The sequence below is a fragment of the Labeo rohita genome, chromosome 19, assembly GCF_022985175.1.
Source record: "Labeo rohita strain BAU-BD-2019 chromosome 19, IGBB_LRoh.1.0, whole genome shotgun sequence".
NCBI classification, from domain to species: Eukaryota; Metazoa; Chordata; class Actinopteri; order Cypriniformes; family Cyprinidae; genus Labeo; species Labeo rohita.
This window is the reverse complement of record NC_066887.1, coordinates 5,285,450-5,300,041: the sequence shown is the minus strand read 5'-3', so window position 1 is coordinate 5,300,041 and position 14,592 is coordinate 5,285,450. Positions and strand designations below refer to the sequence as shown.

Here is a 14,592-nt window from a genome sequence, read left to right as displayed (position 1 = left end):
CCACAGACCCAGTGTTTACGAAACGAGCGTGCAAAGACTAAGAAAGTGCAAGTAAGTCAAACGCTGTTTACAAACAAAAAGGTACAACATGTCGAACGATTCTGAAGTTGTAGGAGAAAATAAGATGGAGTTTTTCGGCATACTCTACCTTTTTGAGCCGGAGTACACAGACGATGAACTTAGATGTGATTCGGAGTAGTGTTGGGAAGTTCGGATCATTTTACAGACTCTGACCTTTGAGTTTCGTTCAGCAAAATGAACAAATCTTTTTTTTGAGTCATTTCGTTAATTTTAGCAAAATCAGCATCACGTGACAGCACCATAAGATGAACGAACGACTCGAAAAACCTGGAGACTCGATACAGGTGAACTAATTCCAGTACAGAACTTAATAGGATGCTGCGTATGCGCAACTGAACGAATCACTCCCCCGAGACGACTCGTTCTTTCCGAGTCACATTAAAGATTTGTTCAAAATGAATGAATCGTTCAAGAACGACCCGTGGATGAGCATCCGAGAGCCTGTGCTATACGAGCTTTTGTGCTTAAAGTATACAAATTTTTATTTTTCGAAAAAAATGACAGATCGTTTCGCTAGATAAGACCCTTCTTCGTCAGCTGGGTTCATTTAGAGCACTTTGAAGCTGCAATTAAACTACATTTCGGAAGTTCAAAATTGGGGGCACAACTGAAGTCCATTATATGGAGAAAAATCCTGAAATGTTTTCCTTAAAAACCACAATTTCTTTACGACTGAAGACAGAAACACATGAACATCTTGGATGACAAGGGGGTGAGTAAATTATCTGTAAATTGTTGTTTTGGAAGTGGACTTCTCCTTTAAGGGTGTTTGATCTTCTTTGCATGTTGACGTTGCAAAGACTGGGTCGGTACTTCTGCATCGACTTAAGATGATTTTGAAATGATTTTTGAAGTTGAAGGAGAAAATACGGTCTGAGTTTTTCGACATACCCTAACTGTCTTGAGCCAGAATACACAGAGTTCAAGGACTGCAAGGCAAGACAAGCTTTTGAGATTAAAAAGTATTTAAATTGTACTTCTCCTTTAATAAATACTCTAATAGCATATAAATAATGTTAAAATAACAAAAGTTCTCAGCTGGCCTTGGTCGGTCAGTTTGCCATCCAAGTCATTTAAAACATTCTTTCTTCTGTTTTTTTAAATCCATTATTTACATATATTAACAAATTAGCATATTGTCAAATAACCAAACAACTCTGTTCCTCAAATTTTTGCATGTTACAGACAGGGTCAAAGGTTAAAAAAACAAGAGCCATGCCCGAATAAAAGTGTACAATGATATTGCATGTACACAGTATGTAAGAGCTGTACAACATACAGTAAAACCAAAACCCAATCTCAAACCAAACACTAAACTTGACTTAAAAGTCAAGAAACAACCACTCATTTTTTAACATCATTATAATCCATTTCAGATAAACGTGCCAATCAGATTTCATTCTCCTGAGCAGCCAGAATTATTAATCACATGCCAAAAACAAATTGTTGTGTTTAACTGAGCGCCCATGTGAAAGATGGCAAATTTCAAATCACATTATCCAAGGAGTTCCTGCATCAGCCGTGGTAAGGCTAACGGAGGGCTTTCTGTTTCTCCAAACATTATAAACCATTAAGTTTAAAACACAAACTGAAAAAAAACAGCTCAGTGCTAATACAGCTGTAGCGACAGTTCAATCAATAAGAGCATGACTCTTGAAAAACACAGACAAGGTCCAACTCTGTCAAAATGTAATCGGTGAGTCTGCAGTTCTTTGTGTGTTTGGCAGTTCATTACAGCGCTAAAGGAAAAGGATGGAAAAATATCCTATAGACACAAACACACACACATCAACAAACAGGTCAACACATCCTGTCACATTGTGCCACTTCCAGCACTTGATTTTCTAATAACTCTGCAATGCTGCGTTGTGTCAGCAGAAAAGGAAAGGTTTCCAGAGAATTGAAAACGATGACTTTGATCCAGCCGCGGCTGTGACCCTGAGGTCAGTCTTGGGAGTAAATCAACAACAACTGCCTTCTTCTCACAGTCTCTAATTCGTGTTGAAAACAATCCAAACATGTCAACACTTTAACTGCTGCTGCAAGGAAACCTTTCGAAATTCAATTTTGCAATAAAAACGAAAACTCTTGCAAAATGATTGTGAACTTCGACATCCTCTGTAAGACAATATTACTCATGTTTGCTGAGGAATCGCTATAACTAGCGCTCATACTTTGGTTAAAGATACAGACAAACCCCTAAACCCGAGTAATATAGCAATATTTGTGCTCCAAATATTGGGTCTCATGCAGCAACCGTGTATGTGAAATCTGCATATGATTTTATGAAGCATGACTAACTTTTATACTGAAATTTATTCTAAATGTACAAAAAAGGAAATGAAACCACACGTACGCAAAAATCATATACTCTGGTAGGCCTTTTAAATGTGTTGTGATAAAATGTCACACAGATATTTTCTCTTATATTAGGCCTATATATATATATATATATATATATATACACATATATTAAATATATGCTATAAATATATGAGAGCATCATATGTTTACGGTGAATGTTGAAAGGCTGTGAAGAGCAGCCACTCATTTAATCTGTCTCATCAAATCTGATGAGTTTCTTGGCTTGATTTTCACTTGGTGGACAATAAAATGAGTGAAAAAAAAAACTCATAAGACCCAGATCCAGCCATAAAAACAGAATTTACAGTACGACACAAATTTGACAAAATAAAAAGTAGGGCTGGACACTTAATCAAATTGCGATATGGTCTAGTGACTAGGGCGCTTAGTTTTTCCAAATTTTTTTTTTTTTTTTTTTTTTCAAATTCCGTTTTTCAGAATTGTTTTCAGAATCAAAAAGTATGTCTAGCTAATTGAAATCAGCAATTTATAAAAAAATGTAACAAAAATTTAATTTTTAAGGCCCTATGAAATACATTTTCTTGTTATTTTTACAATTCCATTAATTTCCTGGATTCCATTTGAATGGTTTAATTAAACTTTAATAATCAAAAGCATCTTTGATTAGTTTATATTATTTAATATATATATATATATATATATATAATTTCTTTTTTCAGAAATAGTATTGTTGTGTGTTTACATTTTTCTAGTAATAATAAAAAAAACTCTGGTAAATCATTTTTCTGGTAAATATTTCTTAAAAAAAATGTTTTAATAATAAGTTTATTAGTAGTAGTAGTAGTACTACTATCATTACATTAAGTAATATATTTTTGTCACAGTTTCTTCAAGTTAAACCAGACTTTTATTTTGATGTATTGCTGTGAAGACCTTTAAGTTTCTGTTTGTATATGATATGAAGATTGTTTTTCTCAAAAGAAACAGTAAAATGCTCATGTAGTGACTCTCAATGCAGTTCTAAAGATTATGCGTTCATACACTCACATATTGACGCGACAGAGGCTGAAAATACAGTGAGCATCACGTGTGATTCATTGTGTGTAGTAAACGAAACCGCCCGTCTGTGCCATTCATTCACACACAGGCATGCAGAACATCTACGATTCATATTTAAATAGTCTCTTTGTGGCTTAAAGAATCATATGTGACCCTGGACCACAAAACCAGTCTTAATTCGCTGGGGTTTATTTGTAGCAATAGCAAAAAAAACATTGTATGGGTCAAAATTACTGATTTTTCTTTTATGGCAAAAATCATTAGGAAATTAAGTAAAGATCACATTCCATTAAGATATTTTGTAAAATTCCTACTGTAAATATATGAAAATTAAATTTTTGATTAGTAATATACATTGTTAATAACATTATCTGAAGAACTTTAAAGGTGATTTTCTCAATATTTTGATTTTTTTGCACCCTCAGATTCCAGATTTTTAAATAGTTGTATCTCGGCCAAATATGAAAAAATAAAAAAAAAGACCCTTACGACTGGTTTTGTGATCCAGGGTCACATATGGGTTTTCAAGAAATATCTTTTTGCAGTTTGTAACATAGCTACCCTTCAATGTAAACAGTCTGCAAAAAGTGCATTATACATAAAGATATTGTCTCTCAAAAGAAAGAGTCGGCTAAGAGTTGCCATATTTACCAATATATGGTAAATCTCACTGGGTAACATATTAGCATCATCCCCACCTGTCCACGAAATACGAACAGTCTGACCTGCCCACAAACACCTCTGCTAGTTAGTGTGTTTACATGTCGAGAAGACGCTGTGTTCTGCACTGTGAAAGCAAGTTTGTTTTGTTTTCATTGCCGAAAGATGATGATGTGAAGAATCAGTGGTTAAAATTCATGATAGTTTCGGTCCTTGATTCTGATTGGTTGAGCCGCGTTCTAAACTGTTGTAAATTACACTACAAACATACACCTTTGTTTACATCTGTGTGTTGCTCGGCAGCCACTTTATTGCAACCACAACCGTTTCTGAGGAACTACATTGTTTGGCGGAAGAATGATGTTTTTATTAATATCATTACACTTTATTTGCTCCGTATTATTTTGTGAAACCTTACTACGTATTACTAAGCCCAGTGAAGACATAGTTTACACTGAATTTATAACAGCTAAGGGGCTGTTAGGCTTCTGTCATGAACATGAACGTGCGTCTACAATTTCTCCATTCATAAAAACGGGGAATGCCATGGAATTCGTCGTTTTTTTGGATTAAAACGGAAAAAGACGGTTTAGATATGAATTCTGCATATTCCGCTTGGCTCTGTATGTATGAATGGCGGAAACACAGTTTGTTTACTACACAAATACTGAAGCACACGTGAGGCTCGCGGTGATTTTCGGCCTCTGCATCTCATTATATGACGACATAAACACATGAACTTCATCTCCAGAGCTGCTGTGAGAGTCACTTCATGTGAATTTTACCATTTCATTTGAGAAAAACTAGCATCATATCATACTGTATACACACAGAAACTTCACGGCAACCCATCAAAATAAAAGTACGAATTAACGTGTAACAGAAATGTATTAGTCTTGTATTACTTTTGTACAGTATAATGTACATCTTTATATGTTTATATTTCTGGCCAATTTAAATAAAACAAATGATAAAAATAAATTTTACAACCAGATTAACCACTTAATCTCAACTAGAAAAAAATCTACAATTATTATTAAAACTTTTTTTAACAGAATATTCACACACATTTTCTTCCATGTATTAACTTTAACAGTAAACCTCTGTTTGTTTGCCAAAAAAATTTGGGTTTAATTAAAAATTTGATTAAATTAAAAAAAATTAATGCCAGATGTTTAATGCCTTTATTTGATTACCAGAAAAAATAAAACACAAAAAGATTCTGGGAAAAAAGTAAAAAAAGATCATAGGGCCAAATTGTTCAAAATGTTGAAACTGAGAGTTTTGGACTTTTTTTTTTTTTTACTAAAATAGATGTTTTTGTTATTATACAGAGAGTAAAGTACTAAAAAAAAAAGGACAGTTGGCACCTTTGGTTCTTACATAGTGAAATGATCGGTTATTAAAAAAAACATGCACAATTTAAATACTTTTTAATCTCAAACGCTTGTCTTGTCTTGCTCTGCCTGAACTCTGTGTATTCTGACTCAAGACAGTTAGGGTATGTCGAAAAACTCCAATCGTATTTTCTCCTTCAACTTCAAAAATCATTTCAAAATCATCCTACATCGCTGCAGAAGCACAGACACAGTCTTTACGAAGTGAACATCCTCAACAAAAAAGGTTTTTGGGACCATTTGAAGCATTTAAACTGCATTTTGGAAGTTCAAACTCGGGACACCATATCAGTCCATTATATGGAGAAAAATGCTGAAATGTTTTCCTCAAAAAACAATTTCTTTATGACTGAAGAAAGAAAGACAACTTGAATGACAAGGGGGTGAGTACATTATATGTGAATCTTTGTTCTGGAAGTGGAAAACATGGATTTTTGTGGAAACAATAAAATGACAAATTAATTCAAATAATAATCTTTTGCTTAAATCTAATTCAACTCAACTCAGTGTTGAATATAATTAAAAAAAAAAAAAAGTCGATACACTCAGGACGTGCGGTTAGAGATCTGAAACTGTCTGCAGAAACTGCAGATGGGTCATCATAATGTAGTGCAGCACCATGGAGACTCAACACGTGTGCCACCCTCATAAACGGAGCTGAAGTTGACAGATATGGAGATGAGTCAGATTGTTTGGCAGTGTGTACACGCGTGTGTGTATGCGGTGAGGTTACTACAGGCCGTCTCTGCGTACACTTCTTCATTTCTCCTGTGAACTACAGTAACCTCAGATCATGCCGTCTGGTGGTTTCCTCCACCCTGTGTGTTGATCAGACGAGATTTATCGCAGCATTTTAAGCAAACATCTCAAGCACTGTGGGTTTTAATGCATGCTTTTACACCAATAACATATCAGATGTCAACCAGAGTTTAATGTAGCAAGAAAACCTAAAACTGTGACTCAATCAGTAGTCTGTCGTGTGGTGAGTTTCATGGTTGCTGACTCAGTAGTGGTGACGGGAGACGTGCGGCTTTGAGTGACCTGCAGTTACGCCTAGAAATAGAGATGTTTGTCTGGGATGTTTACACATAGCTTAAAGTATTAAACTTTGGTGCATTTGTCTAAAAATAAAGTGCAGCTTGTTTAACTTTTCTGCATGATCTGAACAGGTAATATTGTGGGGAAAACCTCTTCTCCTATAGACCTTCACTCACTAAATCCAATCAGATGTTTAAGTGAATTTTCATGGTTATCTCGTCAAAAGGTCAAAGCATCACTGAGGCTGTATTGATTCTGGAGTTTCTCAAGGGTTGTCACACACTAGACTGCATTCATCAACAGATAATGGCATTTTTTGTTGTAAATCATTACTATTTGTATCAATATTTACTAGCATTTCATGTTAAATCTCACGTCTTCTCCTCTCAACTAGTGTTAGTCAGTACTAGAGACCTGGATTCGGTGTAGGCAGCAAAGCGAGGCCAATCTCCGGTTTACCCAGAGTCATGTGAGGAAGTGTAATGGAGATTGCTGGAGGGAACGGTTTGAGAAACAAACATCTGATGGCACGTTTAATTCAGTCATTTCCAGATAAAGGTTTGTTCTGAGATGAGTTTGATACCATTTAATTTACTTTAACAACTCACATGAGTTGTCTAAAAATGGAGTTAGTTTGTCAAGTTGGTAAACAGTGATAAAGCAACCTTGAAAGACACTCGCTGCTGTTTTTTTAAAGCTGACTTGAGTTTTTAGATGCAGCAATATGCTTGTGTGTCAAAATGAGTATTTCCAGCACAGCAGTATTAGTTCAGCATCTGCATATGACCTTGTGTGATAGAATGATGGATCAGGCGCCGGATTCACAGATTCACTTCTTAAGAAATAAGTGAAATCCCAAGACGTTTGAAAGAATGTTCCTAAGGGCAATTCTTGAAAAATTGTTGAATGTTGTATTATTTTATTTATTTATTTATTTTAACAAAATTACAGTCTTTATCTGATTGAATAAATGACTGTTCTTGCTGTAGATTTACTGATAAACTAAATTAAAAACATTTCAAGGGAGCTCCCTAACAATCTAAAGAGAAAAAGCTCTTAGGAAGTATTTAATGTTTTTCTTAAAGGGGTCATCGAATGCCCATTTTCCACAAGTTGATAATATTCTTTAGGGTCTTAATGAAAAGTCTATAAGATGCGTTGGTTAAAATTTCTCAGTGGTAGTGTAAATAACACATTTTTTACCTTGCCAAAATCAGCTCAAAATCATCCTGTTCTGGTCGAGGCTGCTTTAAATGTTAATGAGCTCTGCTCGCCCCGCCCCTCTCTTCTCTCTGTGGAGTGACGAGCCTGTTTACTTTAGCTGCATTTAGCTTGCTAACTAGCACGTTATTAGGAAAGGCGATCGCAAAGATTCATTAAAAAAACCCTTATACTCCTGCTGTAGCTGAAGCTGGATCACGAATGATTCATGCAAACATAGACGGATATATGCAGATGGGGAGGTGCATTCCCTTCACAAACAAACGTAATCCACTGCATCTTCAGCAGCTCAGATGTCGGGAGTAAATGACGACCACTATGTTCATTATTACATCCAGCAACACAACACCTCAATCGCTCAATTCTTGTCTAACTTACATCCCTGCTCCGGCATCAAAACAATGGAGGTCGGACTGTTACAACTGATTTAAGGCGGGTCTGAGGTAAGATGCTCATGTCAATCAACTATCGTGGGAGCGGCCTCTGTCGGTGTGATGCAACAATGACAGGCATTTGAGAATGGCTCAATTTGAAAAAGGGGATATTTTTTTACAGATTAATTAAAAACCACTGCATGGATTTTTATCATTATAGGGTAGATTTGTACATACACTGCCAACACACATTAATGTTCAAACAACATGTAAAAGTGAACTTTGCATCCGATGACCCCTTTAATGCTTTGTGAATCTGGCCCAAGTTTCTTTAAGTTCTTTAAACTTTTCACCTCTATCCATTAAGCACAAATACCTAATCATCACGTTGTTATTTCAGTATCATTTATTTTACTATTATAGTATTGATTAATAATTTGATTTAGATTTTATTTCTAATATTCTAATATTTAATTTGGGTTTTATTATCTATTTTTGTCATTTTTATTAGTTTTCTTTTTTATTTCTATTCAATTTAATGTCGTGGGTTTTTTTTTTCAAAATTTCTCATTTTTATTTTTTTGTTACATTTTTAATCTAATAATCTAATAAGATATTAAAATATAAATAATATTTCTAATGTTATTTTATTTTTTATTTTACTTTATTCTAATATGATTTTATGTAAGCTTTATTTTAATGACAACAACCAGACTTTCATTAAACTCATTCTACACTGGATACCATTTACCATTATCATTTATCACCTCTTAAACAAGGATAAAATAACTGGTCTTTATGTAGTCAAGCAGCACATATATTCTGCTACTACTGCCATCTTTGTTCATATTTAAAAGCAACTACAGTTGAGGTCAAAAGTTTACATCCCCCTTTCAGAAATGTGCAAAATGTTAATTATTTTACCAAAATAAGAGGGTTTATACAAAATGCATGTTATTGTTTATTTAGTACTGATCTGAATAAGATATTTCACATAAAAAAAGATGTTTACATATAGTTTACATATAAGATGACCCCGTTTAAAAGTTTACATCCCTTTGATTCTTAATACTGTGTTGTTACCTGAATGACCCACAGAGTTTTTTGTGTAGTGATAGTTGTTCATGAGTCCCTTGTTTGTTCTGAACAGTTAAACTACCTGCTGTTCTTCAGAAAAATCCTTCAGGTCCCACAAATTCTTCGGAATTCAGCATTTCTGTGTATTTGAACCCTTTCCAACAATGACTGTTTGATTTTGAGATGCATCTTTTCACACTGAGGACAACTGATGGACTCATATGCAACTATTACAGAAGGTTCGAACACTCACTGATGCGTCAGAAGGAAAAACAATGCATTAAGAGCTTAAAATTTAAATGCATTAAAATTTCTGTTTAATAAATTAAACAGAGCAAAAGCTAAATCCTTCCAAACGCTTTTTGAACAAGTTACATGAGTCTCACTGCTTTATAGGGACGGTTGCATTACATACATTACTGTTACATAGTGTACAGTCTTCAGCACTGATGTCATTCATAACACTACATTCTCCCTGCCAATGACAGGAGCCTTCTTACTACTATTTCAGCTCTCCTTCGACACACACACATGGTTATATAAGAAGCCTCCCTGAGTCACGACAAGAATGAGGGCACGTACCTCAGCAACACCCTGAGTGAATTACAGTATATGTCTGTGTGCATGTGTGTGTGCAGATCTTAAAACAACCAATAGTACAAACATTTATTCTAGAATCCATCAAGACAATATCATGGGCAGGGATTCTGCTGAAATCTGATAACATGCAGTCAGATGTGGCTTTATAATGAATATTCACTAAAGATACTCACTAAAGATATGAGACCTGTGATCCAGCACTGCAAGTCTGCTGGACTTCCTACACCACGTACACCAATGACACAACACACGTTTTGTTCTGCCCTGTATCTGATGTTCACTGCACAAACAGTGCATCATTTGAAAATCATGAAACCATCAGACTGCAAAAAAATCACGTCATTAAAGGGCAAATTCACCCAAAAATGAAAATTACCCCATGATTTACTCACCCTCAAGCCATCCTAGATGTATATGACTTTCTGTGACTTCATTATAAAGCTCTTCCAAGCTTTATAATGACAGTGAATGGCTGTTGAGATTTTGAAGCCCAAAAAAGTATATTCATCCATCATAAAAAGTACTCCACATGACTCTGAGGGGTAAATAAAGGCCTTCTGAAGTGAATCCATGCATTTGAGTAAGAAAAATATCAATATTTAAAACTTTATAAAGTATACTCTGTAGCTTCCGCTAGCTGTTTTACGTGCATTTATGAGAAAGTGGCGTTCCAGCGGATGATGTAGGACGTAGGTGTAGCATAAGCACTGATAAGTCTCCTTTTGGCTCATATTAAAATCCTCCAACATTTTTCTTTACAAATCCTTGTTTTATACTTATTCGTGACCGGTGTTTCTTTTGCTCTCTCCTCTGAATACTTTATGATGGATGGATGCAATTTATAAGACTTCAAAATCTCAACAGCCATTCACTGCCATTATAAAGTTTAGAAGAGCCAAAACATTTTTTAATATAACTCGGATTGAATTTGTCTGAAAGAAGAAAGTCATATACACCTAGGATGGATTGAGGGTGAGTAAATCATGGGGTAATTTTAATTTTTGGGTGAACTGTCCCTTTAATAAATAGAAACACTTCAAGTGTGACAGACAATCTTACAATGCAATTCTTTTTTTAATTTTTTTAAAGGAACGCCGTTATTTCTCTGACAGAATTTATGCAGAATTTGACGAATATATAGAATCAAACAAGAATTCTCTAAAAATCAAATAATAAAATGAAATTCTGAAGACAAAAAAAAGAAAAATAAGGATTTTAGTCTCAAATTTATTCTTGTGGTTTGATTTTTTTTTTTTTGAACAAGGTTATTTATTTATTTATTATATTTTGGGCTATTTTGCTTGCATGACATGCATTCTTCCAAACTAATGGAAAGAAAACATCCACACAAACACAATCACGTGTTTGTTTTATTACATTTTATCTATTTAGGTCAGAGGCACTAATACCAAACTTTCCAGTTTGTATTCCTATCTATATTCTGAAATGTTCTCACAGAGGGGTTTGTTCATATATCATTCACCAGATTTTTATAACATTTTAATCCTCAAGTCGCAGTTGAGTTTTTTTTTTTTTACTGAATGATAAACGTTTCTGAGGGGTTTGTTCATATATCATTCACCAGAATTACATAAAATTTTATTCCTACACTCTCAGAAAAAAGGTACAATTGCTGTCACTGGGGTGGCACCAAAAAAAGGTACAAAAGTGAAAAGGTACAAATATGTACTTTCGAAGTACTAAAATGTTCCTTTAAGGTACTAATACACTACCGTTCAAAAGTTTGGGGTCAGTAAGACTTGTAATAGTCTTTAAAGAAGTCTCTTATGCTCATCAAGGCTGCATTTATTTGATTAAAAATATAGAAAAAAAAAAACAGTAATACTGCAAAATGTTTTTACAATATAAAATAATGTTTTTTATTTTAACATATTTTAAAATAGAATTTATTCCTGTGATGAAAAGCTGAATTTTTATCAGCTGTTACTCCAGTCTTAAGTGTCACATGATCCTTCAGAAATCATTCTAATATGTGGATTTATTATTAGAATGATCAATGTTGGATAATATCAACAGTTGTGCTGCCAAATATTTTTTGGAACCTGTGATTTTTTTTTTTTTTTTTTTCAGGATTCTTTCATGAATAACAAGTTTAAAAAGTACAGTGTTTATTCAAAATATAAATATTTTATAACAATGTAAATTATTTATTATGAACTTTTAATAAACTTTTAATTATTAACTTAATACATCCTTGGTGAATAAAAGTATTAATTTCTTAAAAAAAAAAAAGAAACAATAAAAATGTACTGACCCCAAACTTTTGAACGGTAGTGTATGCACTGTTTAGGTAAGGTACACAGATGTACCTTTCCAACTTTTGTACCTTAGGGTACCGCCCCAGTGACAGAACTCTACCTTTTTTTCTGACAGTGTAAAGTCATAGTGACTTTTTTTTATTGCAGGCTGTTTGCTGTGTTTTGTTTTACTGAATGATAAAAACAGATATCTAAAATCCCCTCCACATGCCAACAAAATGAAAAATAATTTCGAACCAGGCTTTATCCATTGTTCAGATTTCTGTTTTGGAAATGTAAGCCAACTAGTACAGATTTAAATGCATAAAATATGTTTGCATATTAAACCAACATTAAAAATGTGTGCATGTCAAAACAGATCATTCAAAAACATGGTAATATCATGGCCCGTGCCCACAAACCATGGTATTGCCATGGAAGAGTGTATTATGGTAATACTTCAAAGAATACCAACCTGTCAAAACGCATTATTATTTGAAAACATGCTTGGTTCTGTAATAGAGTTTACTCACTCGTTTTCTAGTAGGGTCATACAGACGACCTCTTTGACCCCCGGGTTGTTGGCTTTCTCACTGGAGCAGCGCTGCAGGTTCCAGGTGGCCACTCGCACCACGGGCTTCCCATCGCGCGTACCCGTCGGAGGTTCCACGCAGGGCCGGACAGAGGTGACGAGCGGCGGTCCTCCGAGCGGAGCGTCCAGGTCATCGCTGCCAACACTGAAGGACGTGGGGCTCGGGTGCGTGAACCCCCCGTTCGTGTTGGTGGAAGGAGTCCTGGAGCGCTCCACGAACACCTGGAAGCGGATCCGGTCCAGCAGGGACGAGTTGATGTTGGGCACTTTGACCAGGTCTTCGATGCTTCGGAACGGGCCGTGCGCGGAACGGAACTCGACTATGTTCTTAGCGATTTTCTCGGTGATGCCGCGGACGCTCATGAGCTGCGGCGGCGTGGCCGTGTTTATGTTGACGCCGGTGCACGGCAGGTGTTCGTGCTCTTTGCGCAGAGACGAGGGCGAGTGATTAGACGAGCTGTTCTTGCTCGACACGCAGATTTCTAGTTTAATAGCCTCTAGTTTCGTGGCACCGACCCCGCTGACCAGCGCCAGGTCTTCTACTTTCTTGAACCCGCCGATGCATTCCCGGTACTCCACGATGTTCTGAGCCACCCCGCGGTTCACGCCCGGCAGGGTCATGAGCTCCTCCTCGGTGGCGGTGTTGATGTTCAGCCGCTCCTGGTTCACCAGTATGTGGCTGAAGTTGCACGCTGCGCTGAACTTGCGCTTGCCCTGGCAGAAATCCGTCGGGTCCTTGGGAATGGACCGGTGGCACCCGAGATTCCCACCCATGTGTCCCGGTGATTCAGTTTGCTAACTGAGAATGAAACCCGTCCTGACCACTACGCACTGTGCGTGGAAAATCCCGGTGGCACATAGACCAGTCTTGATATTTAAAGCGAATGATTCTTTAACGATCTCTCGTTAAACATGACACGTTGTAATCCCCGTTAGTTTTAGCAAAAGTCGCCGTGTTTTCTCAGTGTCGGAGCAGAGGGAGCAGCGTCCATATCAACGCTCCTCCAGCCAGACTGAACTGAAGTGAACTCTAGCGCGGTTTCTATGTCGAGGTATCCGATTCGCGGAGCCGACTCGTTTGAATGATTCGATCGAATCAATTCACTGAGCGTTCTTGAATCACTAAAGCTATCGGTGAGAAAACGGTAAAGGTCGGTGACTGGTTGGAGCCATAAACAGCATAATATCTGAGAGGTAAGAAAGTAGGATAATTGTCAACGTCTCAAATAAGAGATGATTAAAAAATTAACACTTTTTTTTTTTTTTTTTTAGCAAGGGTGCTTTAAATTGGTCCAAAGTGATGATAAATATATGGATAATCTTTCCATTTCAGATAAAAGCTGTTCTTCTGAACTTTTTTATTTATCAAAGAAACCTGAAATATTCTACTCAGCTGTTTTCAACATAATAATAATAAAATTAATAAATGTTTTTTGAGCAGAGGATCAAATAACATAATAAATTACATTTTAAAATATGTTCAAATAAAAAAACAGTTTATTTAAAATAATAAAAATATTTCAGTTTTTTGCTGTACTTTGGAGCAAATAAACTTCTTTAAAAAACATTAAAAATCTTACGGTTCAAAAACAATTTATACAAATGAACCGAAAACAGTGATAATAGACAAACATAGTCAGCTAAATGACCCGCATATAATTCAAGCAACTTTTGAGCGATAACTCAAACAACACGATCCGTTCGAAGGAATCGACTCTTTTAAACGAATCGGAGCAAAGCTATTCCAAAGCACTAATCAAGCGTCTGAATCGTTGGCGTTCAGTCGAACGGGGGCGTGGCTCCTGTCATTATTGTTGCCTATTGTCCGTGGACTCTCCCCATATGACACTTGATAGAAACACGGAGCTATTGTGATTATTTCATCGCTCATGAACATTTTGTTCCCCATT

The 14,592-nt window shown here is 35.8% G+C and overlaps 1 protein-coding gene across 2 annotated transcripts in view; it reads right to left on the bottom strand.

Annotated features, from left to right (window-relative positions):
- The window catches only part of eepd1 (endonuclease/exonuclease/phosphatase family domain containing 1), a 44,541-nt gene extending 30,832 nt beyond the window's left edge, over positions 1 to 13,709 (bottom strand). For both annotated transcript variants that reach the window (XM_051136297.1, XM_051136298.1), the window contains exon 1: positions 12,624 to 13,709. In XM_051136297.1, coding sequence (XP_050992254.1) covers positions 12,624 to 13,456 — 833 coding nt within the window. In that variant the 5' untranslated portion in view covers positions 13,457 to 13,709. The remainder of the gene's footprint in view (positions 1 to 12,623) is intronic.
- Between the last annotated feature and the right edge of the window lie 883 nt (positions 13,710 to 14,592).